The sequence below is a fragment of the Rana temporaria genome, chromosome 1, assembly GCF_905171775.1.
Source record: "Rana temporaria chromosome 1, aRanTem1.1, whole genome shotgun sequence".
NCBI classification, from domain to species: domain Eukaryota; kingdom Metazoa; phylum Chordata; class Amphibia; order Anura; family Ranidae; genus Rana; species Rana temporaria.
In genome coordinates, this window is record NC_053489.1 from 368533010 (window position 1) to 368547588 (window position 14579).

The following is a 14579-nucleotide window of genomic DNA, read 5'->3' on the forward strand; positions in this document are numbered from 1 at the left end:
TGTTTCCAGTCTGCGTAAATCAGATTCTCTAATAAAGGTTGAACCGGAAAGGAACATGCAGCCTGTGGGGATTTCAATGAACCCAGAGAGGAGACAGGTGAATCGGATAACTCTGAAGAAGGTAATTCAAATGCAGAGCTTACTGTTTGAGCAGGGCCGTTTGAAAAAAATTTGGGGGCCCCAAGCAAAAAAAAAAAGTGACTTTTCAAGCGGGGGGGGGGGGGGGGGGGCGGTGTCGTTGTTGGCATCTTGCCTCTATCCTCCGCCTCACACGTCGGCATATGTTGGTGTCCGCACAGGGAGGGCCCTTGCCGCATCGCTGCGTCCTCCTGCAGTCCGGTCGGCCGTTACCATAACCGCGCGGTACAGGGGATTCAGTTTGCTGTTCCCGGGGCCGGACTGAAAGGAAGTGAACACTCAGTGTGTGCACTTCCTGTCAGTCCGGCCGGGAACAGGAACCTGAATCTCCTGTACCGCGCGTTTATGGTACATGGCCGACCGGACTGCAGGAGGACGCAGCGGTGTGGCAAGGGCCCTCCCTGCTGGGGCCCCTGGCCAGCTCGGGGGCCCCAGGCAATTGCTTGCTTTGCCTGTCGGGTTCCGACGGGCCTGTGTTTGAGTGTAATATTGCGCCTGCATTTTTAGAACCTGGGAAGCAGAAAAAGGTTCTTCTGAAATCCCAGCACCTTCTGACTCCTCAACTTCATCATCTGATGGCGCTATGTCCTCCTCGTCATCTTCAGACCTGTCTGAAGGAGGATCTGAGTTAACAGAAGGAGCTTTGCTTCACTTTTTGTCCTTTTGTGAGGACTTTGCGATTAACAAAGTGATTCTTCCTTCTAAACTGTTAAGGGCTACTGCCAGATTCCACAGTGACATATGCAGGCCGAGGAACTACATGAGAGCCTGTTACTCTTGAAGGAGTCAATGGCTCATCCTGCACGGGTGCGTCATATATTACTGGAGAGGAAAGTACCAAGCGGGCCCGGCTAGAAGCCGGCTAAAAGCTCTTTTTTGCCTTTTTTAACCCCTGTATTTTTTCTTTGGGAAGACATATTACCAAGCAACAAAACCAAGGTACTAACAGCATATACTCCTGTGCTAGTTAAGCTTTTTACATACAGTATGCAACTAAACACACAGTTTCATGTCCAGTGGGTGTCCTCTCTTGGGGGTGCCCAGCTAACCAACCACATAGAGAACTTCCGTCCTTTTGCAAGTCGCTGTGTCCCAGATCAGGGGAGAGCTGCAGATTTTGAGAGGCTTTTATGTGCTATACTGCATATATAAGGTGTCTCCCCATAGCAGGATCATGTTCCTGACGCCCCCCCGCTGTGATTGGACTCAGTGGGTCTGGCAGACACAATGTCTGCCGGGGCCTGCCGATTGTACGGGACACAAGCAGAACAGTGGTCTGCCTATATAAACAAGGCAGATTACTGTTCTGTGAGAAGGGAAGGTTGTGATCCTGTGTTCCTACAAAGCAGAAGCATGGATCTCTGCCTTCCCGTAGTACAAGCACACCACACACAGTAAGCACTCCCTAGGCACACATTTAACCCTTTGATTGCCCATGATGACTCTTTCCCTGCCAGTGTTATTAGTATAGTGACAGTGCATATATTTTAGCAGTGATCACTGTATTGATGTCACTGGTCCCAAAAAAGGGTCACTTAGTGTCTGATTTGTCTGTCACAATGTCAGTCTTGCTATAAGTCGCTGATCGCCGCCATTACTAGTAACAAATAAATAAAAATTCCATAAATCTATCCCATAGTTTGTAGATCCTATAATATTTACGCAAACCAATCAATATACGCTTATTGGGATTTTGTTTACCAAAAATATGTAGCAGAATACCTATTGATTGAGACATTAGATTTTTTCCATTTTTGTATTGGATTTGTTTTATAGCAGATAGTAATTTTTTTTTTTTTTTTTCCAAAATGTAAATTTTTTCTTGTTTATACCGCAAAAAATAAAATCCACAGAGATGATCAAATACCACCAAAGAAAGCTCTATTTGTGGAAAAAATGGACCTACATTTTATTTGCGTACAGCATCGCCAGACTGCGCAATTGTCCGTTAAATTAACGTAGTGCTATATTGCAAAAAAGGGCCTGGTCATGAAGGGGTGTAAACCTTCCGGAGCTGAAGTGGTTAATAATGGCCACTGATTCATGAAATAGGATTGCACATTCCTTGAACAGCCAGATAGGTGACAAACTGCAAGCCTGAATTAACCCCTAGGCGGTGATCGCCAGCTCTAATGCCGCGTACACACGATAATTTTTCGGCATGTAGAAAAAACGACGTTTTTCCAACTTCATCATTAAAACGACATTGCCCACACACCATCGTTTTTTAAAAATGCTCTAGCAAAGCGTACGACGGCACTATAAAGGGGAAGTTCCATGCGGATGACGCCACCCTTGGGGCTGCTTTAGCTGATTCCGTATTAGTAAAAGACGATTCTCGCTTTTCTGTCTGTTACAGGGTGATGAATGTGCTTACTCCATTATGAACGGTAGTTTTACTAGAACGAGCGCTCCCATCTCATAACTTACTTCTGATCATGCGCGGGTTTTAAACGTCGTTTTAGCCCACACACGATAATTTTTTACAACTGGAAAAACAACATAGTTTAAAACGTCGTTAAAAAATACAGCATGCTCGAAAAAAAATGTTGTCGTTTTTCAGAAGCCGAAAAATGATGTGAAGCCCACACACGATCATTTTAAATGACATTTTTTTAAAACAACGTTTTTTTTCATGCCGAAAAATGATTGTGTGTACGCGGCATAAGGGGTTAAAGTTGTAGCAAACTCTCCATTATAACTTTCCTTCATTTAAATCACTCGTAAGAAATTATATATGTTTATATTCTGTCTAACCTTTGCCGTTCTGTGGAAATCCAGCGATGTTCACTTGTTTGGCAGGGGTGGTTGGCAGATTTGTCTACTGTCAGCTGAGGTGATATCTGGCTCCTAATAAGGGTTGGACTAAGGCCCCTTTCACACTGGGGCGGGAGCCGCGGTGGCGGTATAGCGCCGCTAAAAATAGCGGCGCTATACCGTTGGATTTGCCGCGGGATTCGGCTGCTAGCGGGGCGGTATTAACCCCCGCTAGCGGCCGATAAAGGGTTAAAGGGGTTGTAAAGGAAAAATGTTTTTTTTCATAATAAGCATCCTTTATCTGCAGACATTCCTCTTTTCACTTCCTCATTGTTCGTTTTTGCTCAGAAGTTGCTCTATTTCTTCTCTGTTCTGTTCACTTCCTGCTTGTCTGATTTTACTGACCACCGTGAAGGGAGGCTTTACTGTGGTGGTCAGTGACGTGCTCGCCCCCTCCTGGGGCGAGCAATTCATACTGGGAAATGTAGATCTTACATGAACGAACGATGCAAACCAGGAAGTGAATGAGAGAACAGAAACTAGAACGCCGGAGGTGATATAGATGAAGGAATTTAATAGGTATTTACTAGTTTTTTAACAGAATCATTACACTATTCTGTCTGTCTACCTTGCAGACATTAATTTTAGGCAAACATTTTTTTTCCTTTACAACTCCTTTAATACCGCCCGCAATGCGCCTCTGCAGAGGCGCATTGCGGGCGGTATTGCCGCGGTTTCCCATTGTTTTAAATGGGAAGGAGCGGTATAAACGCCGCTCCTCTCACCGCTCCAAAGATGCTGCTGACAAGAGATTGTTTTCTCTCCTGCCAGCGCATCGCCTCAGTGTGAAAGCCCTCCATCTTTCACATTGAGGTTGCTGGGCAGGAGTTTTTCAGGCGGTATAGCAGCGCTATTACCGCCTGAAAAACTCTGCAGTGTGAAAGGGGTCTTAAAGAACCTAATTTGTAGCAATTACACCTGGTAGATAATGTGTAGGTGTGTGTGAATCTGTGCTAAGGATTTAAAATACTGGCAAAGGTAGTGAAAATATAAATAAAAAATGTGAAATACATTTTATAGAACTGCAGCCTCTACTTGTTACCATCACCATAGGTGAAGTAAAATGAATGGAGAAGAAGACATAGTAGGTTATCAGCACAGGTGCACTAATTGTATATTCATTGCACACCTTGTTATATTGCACATTTGCATCAAGCACGCATGCACTTTTGGACTATTTATATTCTGGATATTTAATATTACATTTTTTATATTTATATAGCATGATGGTTTTTCATATTTTTTTATTATTTATCAGGGGTTGACAAATTTGCTTGGAATCTAGGAGCCAGCTAAAAAAGTTAGGAGCCAGAAAACACGCCCCGTCGCGACGAGCTTGCGCGCAGAAGCGAACACATACGTGAGCAGCGACCGCATATGTAAACGGTGTTCAAACCACACATGTAAGGTATCGCCGCGATTGGTAGAGCGAGAGCAATAATTCTAGCCCTAGACCTCCTCTAACTCAAAACATGCAACCTGTAGAGTTTTTTAAACGTCGCCTATGGAGATTTTAAAGGGTAAAAGTTTCACGCCATTCCACGAGCGGACGTAATTTTGAAGCGTGACATGTTGGGTATCAATTTACTCTACGTAACATTATCTTTCATAATATTAAAAAAAATGGGGATAATTTTACTGTTGTCTTATCTTTTAATTAAAAAAAGTGTAATTTTTTCCCCAAAAAAGTGCGCTTGCAAGACCGCTGCGCAAATACGGCATGACAGAAAGTATTGCAACGATCGCCATTTTATTCTCTAGGGTGTTAGGATAAAAAATATATATAATGTTTGGGGGTTCTAGTTAGAGGGAAGAAGATGGCAGTGAAAATAGTGAAAAATTACATTAGAAGTGCTGTTTAACTTGTAATGCTTAACTTGTAATACCAACGGCCACCACCAGATGGCGCCAGCTTACACATCTGGTGGTAATAACTTGTAATACCAACGGCTCACCACCAGATGGTGCCAGCTCACAAAAAAAAAAAAAAAAAATTTTTTTTGCCCCCCCTTCCAAGCCAAGTCGCCAGGACCCTATTTCTAGTCGCCATGGCGACCTGGCGCCCGGGATTTGTCGACCCCTGATTTATGTCATCACATAGAACAACGCCATACCTACTATCTCATCTTCTCCACCTGGTAGATAATGTAGGTGGTGAATTGGGGCAGGGCTCGACAAATCCCGGGCGCCAGGTCGCCATGGCGACTAGAAATAGGGTCCTGGCGACTTGGCTTGGAAGGGGGGCAAAAAAAAAAAAGCTGGTGCCATCTGGTGGTGAGCCATTGGTATTACAAGTTAAACAGCAATTCTAATGTAATTTTTCACTTTTTTCACTGCCATCTTCTTCCCTCTAATTAGAACCCCCAAACATTATATATATTTTTTATACACCCTGGAGAATAAAATGGCGATCATTGCAATACTTTCTGTCATGCCGTATTTGCGCAGCGGTCTTACAAGCGCACTTTTTTGGGAAAAGATTACACTTTTTTTTAATTAAAAAATAAGACAACAGTAAAGTTATCCCCATTTTTTTTTTAATATTATGAAAGATAATGTTACGCCGAGTAAATTCATACCCAACATGTCACGCTTCAAAATTGCGTCCGCTCGTGGAATGCCGACAAATCTTCATAGGCGACGTTTAAAAAAAAATCTACAGGTTGCATATTTTGAGTTACAGAGGAGGTCTAGGGCTAGAATTATTGCTCTCGCTCTACCAATCGCGGTGATACCTCACATGTGTGGTTTTAACACCGTTTACATATGCAGGCGCTGCTCACGTATGTGTTCGCTTCTGCGCGCAAGCTCGTCGGGACGGGGCGCGTTTTCTGGCTCCTAACTTTTTTAGCTGGCTCCTAGATTCCAAGCAAATTTGTCAACCCCTGAATTGGGGAATGCCTTCATTGAAATATTGGTGTTAAGTGGGCATATCTTTATCCTACTGTTTGGGGACTGTTTGCACAAGGGGGTGGGAAGAGGGTGGGGGAGGGGGGGGCAGTCAGTAGTTTCTGTATAGTAAGTCAGGTCCTAGTGACCCTTTCGGGCCTGGGTATGCCCAATGGGCTCTGTGTTATATGTATTTATTTTATTTTCTTTTAAATAAAAAATAAAAAAAAGCATGTACTCTTCCAGCTAGTTTTAATTTTAAAAGATTTCTCTTATCTTGCACACATTTGGATGACTTCTCTTTTTCCTGTGTTTTAATTATAGGACACCTCTTTATCTGGGCAGCCTTCCACTGGAAAAAAAATTGGTCACCGTGGTGTTGATGCTTCAGGAGAGACCACTTATAAGAAGGTTAGAAAAGAATGGAACATATAGTAATTTCAGATATGATTCAAAGCACACTATTTGATTTAATAAGTGTCTTAAAGTGGGAAGAAAATGTTAAATCATCTATTTACTGTAAACTTACTTTGTGAAGATATCACACATTTACTACCTATAATTCTGTGACGCATGTCCTGTGAGTATGCATCGCTGTATCACACATTTCACGGAGCCGGTCTTTTGAACTATATATGTGCTGAAAGAAGGCATTAAAGTGGTTGTAAACCCGGAATTTTATTTTATTTTTTTAAAAACACCTGCAAGACAAAGCCATAATGAGCTAGTATGACTAGCATACTAGCTCATTATGCATTACTTACCTTAGATTGAACCCCCCAAAGCCGTCCTCTTGTCCCCCTCCGGCCGCAGACATCTCTCCACAGATACCCGGAAGGTTACTTCCGAGTATCACCGTAGACCGTAGACAACGGTGTATACCTTTTGGCAAATATCTCCTAAACCGTGTAGGTTTAGGAGATATTGCAAACACCTACAGGTAAGCCTTAATCTAGGCTTACCTGTAGGTGTAACTTTAGGGGGAGGGTTTACAACCACTTTAAATGAAGCAGAGTTGCTACAGAAATCACTGCTTGTAGGCAGCAAGGTACCGTGGGATATATAGTCCTTAGAAAATGAAAGTAAACAGCAGAGGAGAAGCTGCAAAGCATCTGGTGAAGGCACCCTCCTCCAGGCTAAGGGCTGGTGGCCTGATATGGTTTGGGGTTGGTGGTGCACGCTTGTCTTCCACCACTCCCTCCCCCCATCCCCCCTTACCTAGCAAGGCTGCATGCTCAGATTTAGGGCCTTGTATAGATTTTTAGTGGGACATTGTGCATTTTTTCTTTTTGTGTGTGTAAAGTCCCCCTTAAAAACTCTTGATGTGGCTGGGGGAATTCTCCTGCTGTGTGCCTTTGTATTCTGATAGTGTGAAGACTTCTCTGCTGTCAGAATACACTAATCAGTGCTTCAGGCAGACAAATCTGACAGGGTTGTTATGCAGAATTTAATCGGTAGAAAAACTACTGTACAACCACCCTGCAGCATTTTATTGAAAAAATGGTTCTCAGTAGTTTGTATGGCCCCCACGAAAAGATGAGTATTTTTAGGGTGTCTTTGAATTCAGCCCTCTGTAGGTTGATAATTTTTCATTTCTATCAAACTATGTGGCATCCTTTCATTCCTAACACATTACCCTGTCCATATCCGTATAGATATCCAGTATGATTTTTTCCCCCATTGAGATCTGATGTGTTTTCAAAGGGTTCCATTCGTTTTTTTGCAGTGTAGATTACCATAATTACCTGGGTAGATGGGAAGACTCAAAACTATTCAAATAGCCTAACAAATAAATCTATTTATAAAAGGATGTTAAAATAACTGACATTACTAATTGCCCATTATTCACCCAAGCTCAGGCATTCCAGCATAGAGGAGAGATCTGAGGGTTTATAGACCTTATATCTCTCTGTACAGAGGATCTGGCATGCCCTATTACAAGGGATGTTTACATTCCTTGTAATAGGAATAAAAGTGATCAATTTTAAAAAAAAGCGTACAAAAAAAAAATAAACAATAAAAAAAGATATGCGGCCACATATGTAAATGCCATTCAAACCACATGTGAGGCATCGACATGAACGTTGGAGTGGGAGCAATAATTCTAGAACTAGACCACCTCTGTAGCTGTAAACTGGTATCATGTGAAAATATTTAAAGCATAGCCTATGGAGATTTTTAAATACTGAAGTTTGGCACCATTCCACGAGTGTGCGCAATTTTAAAGTGTGACGTGTTGGGTATCTATTTACTCAGTGTAAGTTCATCTTTTACATTATACAAAAAATTGGGGTAAATGTTGTTGGTTTTTTTTTTCATGAATTAAAAAAAAATTCATAAAAAAAATGCGTTTGAAAAATTGCTACGCAAATACCGTGTGACACAAATTACAAATTTTCCCTAGTGTCTCTGCTAATATATAATGTTTGGGGGTTCTGAGTTGTTTTCTAGCAAATGAATGATCATTTTTACATGTAGGATGGTAATGCCAGAATTGGCCCGATATGGAAGTGGGTAATAAAGGATTTTTCAAACACTGTGGGTTTTTACTTATTTTTTATACTTTTTTGGTAAATGGGTAGGGGTACAATGTTGTTACACGATCAGTTTAGGAGACTCACCCTAATGAAGGGCAATCTCCAGAGGACTTATATTGCACCTGTCATTCCACAAAACCATGTGTAGATCAACGTACCAGAAATACAATTTCGTAAAAAAATGGGCAGATTCCCAAAAGCTTGGTATACAGTGACCCCAGACAGTATGCTTAAAGGGGTTGTAAAGGTACAATTTTTTTTTTCCTAAATAGCTTCCTTTACCTTAGTGCAGTCCTCCTTCACTTACCTCATCCTTCAATTTTGCTTTTAAATGTCCTTATTTCTTCTGCGAAATCCTCACTTCCTGTTCTTCTGTCTGTAATTCCACACAGTAATGCAAGGCTTTCTCCCTGGTGTGGAGTGTTGTGCCCGCCCCCTCCCTTGGACTACAGGGGGTCAGGACGCCCACTAGCACACAGCTACTTTCTCTATCTGCAACGTAGAGAGCGTCCTGACTCTCCTGTAGTCCAAGGGAGGGGGTGAGCACAAAACTCCACACCAGCTATTTAGGAAAAAATGTTTACCTTTACAACCCCTTTAACTACTTGCTGACCAACCACCGTCCTTATACTGCGGCAGGTCAGCAAGACCCAGCGAACCATCGTAGCTGTATGTTGTTTCCTTTAAGTGGGAGAGCAGGCGAACGCTGCATGGCCGATGACCGCCGGCCACACACAAACCCCTGTTCTGTGAGGAGAGACAGATCGTGAGTTCCTAATAGCTAGGAACCACTATCTGTCATTTTCTCTAGTCAGTCCCCTCCCCCTACAGTTAGAACACTAGGGAACACAGTTAACCCCTTGATCGCCCTCTAGTGTTAACCCCTTCCCTGCCAGTGACATTTACACAGTAATCAGTGTCAACTGTCCCAAAAATGTGTCAAGTGTCAGATCTGTCCGCCATAATGTCGCAGTCCCGATAAAAATCACATGATGCCATTACTAGTAAAAAAAAAAACCATTTTAGACGCTATAACTTTTGGGCAAACCAATCAATATACGCTTATTGCAATTTTTATTACCAAAAATATGTAGAAGAATACATATCGGCCTAAACTGACTTGGGGATATTTATTATAGCAAAAAGTAGAAAATATTGTGTTTTTTTAAAAATTTACGCTATTTTTTTGTTTATAGCGCAAACAATTTAAATCGATCAATTACCACCAAAAGAAAGCTCTATTTGTGGGGGGGGAAAAAAGGCATACATTTCTTTATCGTACATCACGGGACACAGAGCCTAGTAATTACTAAGTGGGTTATATTCCACCTTCAGGTGCTGGACACTGGTGTAATCAATTAGACAGGAAGTTTCCTCCCTATATAACCCCTCCCATACTGGGAGCACCTCAGTTTTTTTTGCCAGTGTCTAAGGTGTTGGTCACGAGTGAAGGTGTGCTCTGAGGAGCTCCACTGGAGGGATCCATGCTGGATTTAAATAGCCTCCATAAAGACCAGATCTATCTAAAGTGCCATTAAGGCCAAAGTGGATAGTACCTGGGGCCTCGACACACAAGATTTTTGCATGTAATGCCTCTTTTTGGAGGGCTGAATCCTGGGTTCCAGTACTTTGGTTATAACCACATACCAAAGATTTTATGGCAGGATGCAGTACAGGTCCAGAGGAGTGGAAACCCTGTCTAGGATCCCGGTCCCTGAAGGTCCGTTGACTTAACCCGCCGTGATGGGTGAAGATTGGGTCTGTATCCTACGGCGGGGATAAGGTAAGTGAAGACAATCCTAGGTAAATGCCTTAAGGATTATCTTCCATGAGTAGCTGCATGTCTTATCTGTTTTCCGCCACTAGAGGCACTAAAGAGACATACCTGGTGTTTCACTTACCATGCTCTCCAGGAACGAAAGCTTAGTGTCAGACAGTCTGTTGAGCGGCTCACTTCCTCCGCTTCAGGCTCTGCCACAGTTTCGTGGGGGGGGGTCCCTCGTAGTTTGGGTCCACGACGCTCCTTGGGGAATCTCTCTCCCACCCGCCTCCACCATTTTCCTACGCGTGCGCGAGGGGGGCGCGCTTTTGTAGGCAGGGGACGATGTGGTTTCCGCTGGTGCCAGCGTGCACGCCGACTCACAGTGCAGGCGCTGGGCGGGCCCTTCAAAAAAGCCCCAAACGCCAGAGGGACACAGCAGCTTGGGGCACGTAAGCACCTCGTGTGTTGGATACAGACATACCTAAGACGCATCAAGCTGTGCAGATTAGCAGGCATTGTTTTTGTGCTAGACTAAGTTCAGCTGTTGATGCATGTTAAGTTCCCCTCTGCTTTTAGCTTAGGACTTTGTCTCCCTGTAGAAAAGGTTCAGGGGCAGGAATATAAAAGGGTACCAAGGTATCGCCACCTGAATCATGATACCATCCTCCCCGTCGAGACTTGAGGCAGCCCCAGTGGCGTAACTAGAGACTTCAGGGCCCCGGTGCAAGAAATCATGAAGGCCCCCCCGAAAAGCCTGATTTTGATACTTAATTTTTTCACACTGTACAACAAAGTAAACGACTCTGTTTCTGATTTCACTTGAGGGAAGGGGGGTGTCTGCGGCGACAGTGATGGTGCCATCCTCTCCCACCACCACCTCTTACTGATCCCATCCCCCCACCACTGATCTCATCCCTACCTCTGTTGTAGAAGTAAAAGGGGGATAGGGATGAGACCAGTGGTGGGATGAGATCAGTAAGAGGCACGGGTGGTGGTGGGAGAGGATGGAACCACCACAGCCACCCCTCCTCAAGTACCACCGCTGCCACCCCTCCTCAAGTACCACCGCTGCCACCTCCCTCAAGTATCACCGCTTCCACCCCCCCTCAAGTACCAGCGGCGGTACTAACAGATGGCACTAACACCGGTACTAGCAGATGGCACCAACACTGGCTGCGGCGGCAGGGTTGGTGCCATCCTCTCCCACTACCACCCGTGCCTCTTAGGGATCCCCTCCCCCCACCACTGATCTCATTCCTATCACCCCTATCACCTCTGTTGTAGAAGTAATAGGGGGATAGGGATAAGATTGGTGGTGGGGGGATGGGATCAGTAAGAGGCATATGTGGTGGTGGGAGAGGATGGCACCACCACTGCCAACTCCCTCAAGTATCACCGCTACCACGTATCACCGCTACCACATCCTCAAGTACCACCGCAGCCACCCCCCTCAAGTACCAGTGGTGGTACTTGAGGGGGGTGGTAGCGGTGGTACTTGAGGGGGGTGCAGCGGTGGTACTTGAGGGGGGTGACAGCGGTGGTACTTGAAGGGGGGGTGGCTGCGGTGCTACTTGAGGGGGGTGGCTGTGGTGCTACATGAGGGGGGGTGGCTGCGGTGCTACTTGAGGGGGGGTGGCTGCGGTGGCAATGCCATCCTCTCCCACCACCACCTGTGCCTCTTACTGATCCCAGGCATCCCCCCACCACTGATCTCATCCCTATACCCCCCATCACCTCTGTTGTAGAAGTAATGGGGGGGATAGGGATGAGATCAGTGGTGGGGGGATGGGATCAGTAAAGAGGCACAGGTGGTGAAGGTTGGCCTCGATTGCTGAGCTCTGCCTCTGTCACTTAATTGACTTACCGTCAGTCAATGAATCAATCGATTCCCCGGGAATTCCTATTGACTTCTGTTCTGTCACGGGTCTGACCTTCAGCGTGCCTTCTTCTCCCGCCAGGATGCCTTGCCTCACAAGGGAGCCGGGTAGGTACTCCAACTAAACACAAAGCCGCAGAAGGGAAAGCTCCTCCCCCGCCATCTCTCATTTGTTGCCAGGGTCCGCCCCGCCTCGCCTCCCTACATCTCTGTGTACTGCCTCAGCGCCTCTGCATTCTCTCTATGTATAAGCCAACAGAACACCCTGACAGTCAGGCAGACGTCTCACACGGACGGGTGGCTGGAGAGAGGGAGCGCACCGCTACTAACACATACATGCACACTCACATACATACATACATATTTACATGCACACACACATTCATACACACATGGCATGCACACTCACTTACACACATATGCACAGGCACATGAGCACACACACACGAACACACACACACATGAACACGAACACACACACACATGAACACGAACACACACACACATGAACACGAACACACACACACATGGACACATACACATGGACACATACACATGAACACATACACATGAACACACACACATATACACATGAACACATACACATGCAAACACACACACAGTAGATAAAAAACGGCAGTCTTTTACCTTAGCAGCTCTTCCTGCCGGGTACTGCACTGTAGGGGGAGACAAAGAGCACACACTTTTGCTTTCACTTTGTAATGAATGTGATGAGCTCCCCGCACAGGGCCGATTACAGTTCGGCTTGGGATCGGGGAGCTCATCTCCGCTCCTCCAAAGCACTGTATACAGGGGGCCCTCGAGGGGCCCCTGCAGCAAGGGGCCCGGTCGCCATGGCGACCTCAGCGACCCCTATAATTCCGCCACTGGGCAGCCCACAGGTTGAGCCATTGGCCCTGTCAGGCATTTACAGCCTCCCCCAACATTTCAACCACCCTGCATATGTCAGTTTGAAAGTTTTTCGAATTGCATTTGTTGGTCTATAAGAGGTTAACTGCTATATTCGCAGCATCCTCACAAGAAGCAGAAACAGGGGTGTGCCCCTTTCCCTGCTCTAAATACTCAAACAAGAGGATTAAAGACCTGAGGATAAAAGTTCACCGTCAGAGGACAGGGAACAGGTGCAGTCTAACGAGGCAGAGGTATCGGAAGCCTTACAAGTTCTGGAGTTGCAGTTGCAGTCTTTTTCAGAGATTCATACTGCATATAACTTACCCTCAGCCTAGACGGCCAAAGGCTCTGTCTCCTCCTTGGGGTTTAAAAAAAAAAAATCCCATAGGTTGCTTGTAGCTTCCCACTCCATCCATACTGCAACAGTTTATTTCTGCTGGTTGGGCACCCACATAAGCTGTTTTTTTTCTCCTCCTAAAAACTCTAGCCGAGGAGTATAGGTTGCTAGAAAAACCTCCACAGGATCCTCATCCTGGTGCCGGCTTTAGGCTAGCCAAATGCACAACTGCTGGGATGCACAGTTGCTGGTGCACATTGCTAACGCACAACAGCTATATCGCATGATTGCGGAAACGAACGTCTGCAGAGGATAACTTTTTACCAGTCCACATGTTTGCATAAAATACATGAGTTTGGAATGTTCAAAATGCATGTGGGGTAAAAACAAGTAACAGAACATGTTTATTGTTGATCACATAAAGATACATGTTTCTGTTTGTATGGATTTACATGTTTTTTACATAGTCGCATGAAGAGGCTTGGTCACATTAAAGTGCTAAACTCGCACGGAAAGGCTTATTTGCACAGAAATGCCTAAAATCGCAGAAAAAGATGCTGGATCACACAAGGTTGTCTGATCACACAAGTCCTTGATTACCCAAGGATACTTGGTCACACAGAGAGGCTTGTTTTCACAGAAATGCCTAAAATCGCATTAAAATGCTTGATTGCATAAAGATGCTGGATCACGCAAGGTTGCCTGATCACATGAGTCCTTGATTACCCAAGGATACTTGGTCACACAGAGAAGCTTGTTTTCACAGAAATGCCTAAAATCGCATAAAAATGCTCGATTGCATAAAAATGCTGGATCGCAGAGGGGTGCTTGATCACACAAGAGTCCTTGGTCACACAAGGGTACTGGTCCGCACAGTAGTGCTTAGAATGCATAAGCTGTTTGATTTCATAAAAAACGCTGAATCGCATAAGGATGCATGATCGCATAAAGTTGCATGTTCGCCCCAGATTTTGCACGGTTGCATATTGAGGCATGATAATTTAAGTTTCCTTAATTATACAGGATTCCTTATGTTCATATAGGAATACGTGTCTGCATTGGTACATGTTGCACAACACGTTCATAAACCCATGCTTGCATGCAAGATGTCCGTTCCATAGCACACGTGATATATGTATGCATGTATACAGCGCACACTTTTTTTATGTTTTGCCTAAAACATATTTGTATGAATTCATCCTTCCATGAACGCACGCTTCCATAGAGGCATATGGCTTTAACACTTGCCGCATACACATATGGGGAGCCATTCGCATATGTGTTTACATGGGAATGCATAGGTTGTCTGCG

General features: G+C 44.8%; 1 protein-coding gene across 4 annotated transcripts in view; it reads left to right on the top strand.

The window, feature by feature from the left end:
- The window catches only part of PIP5K1C (phosphatidylinositol-4-phosphate 5-kinase type 1 gamma), a 486720-nt gene that overhangs the window by 137287 nt on the left and 334854 nt on the right, over positions 1 to 14579 (top strand). For all 4 annotated transcript variants that reach the window (XM_040322323.1, XM_040322302.1, XM_040322309.1 and 1 more), the window contains one exon: positions 6169 to 6255. In XM_040322323.1, the coding sequence (XP_040178257.1) occupies positions 6169 to 6255 (87 nt within the window). The remainder of the gene's footprint in view (positions 1 to 6168; positions 6256 to 14579) is intronic.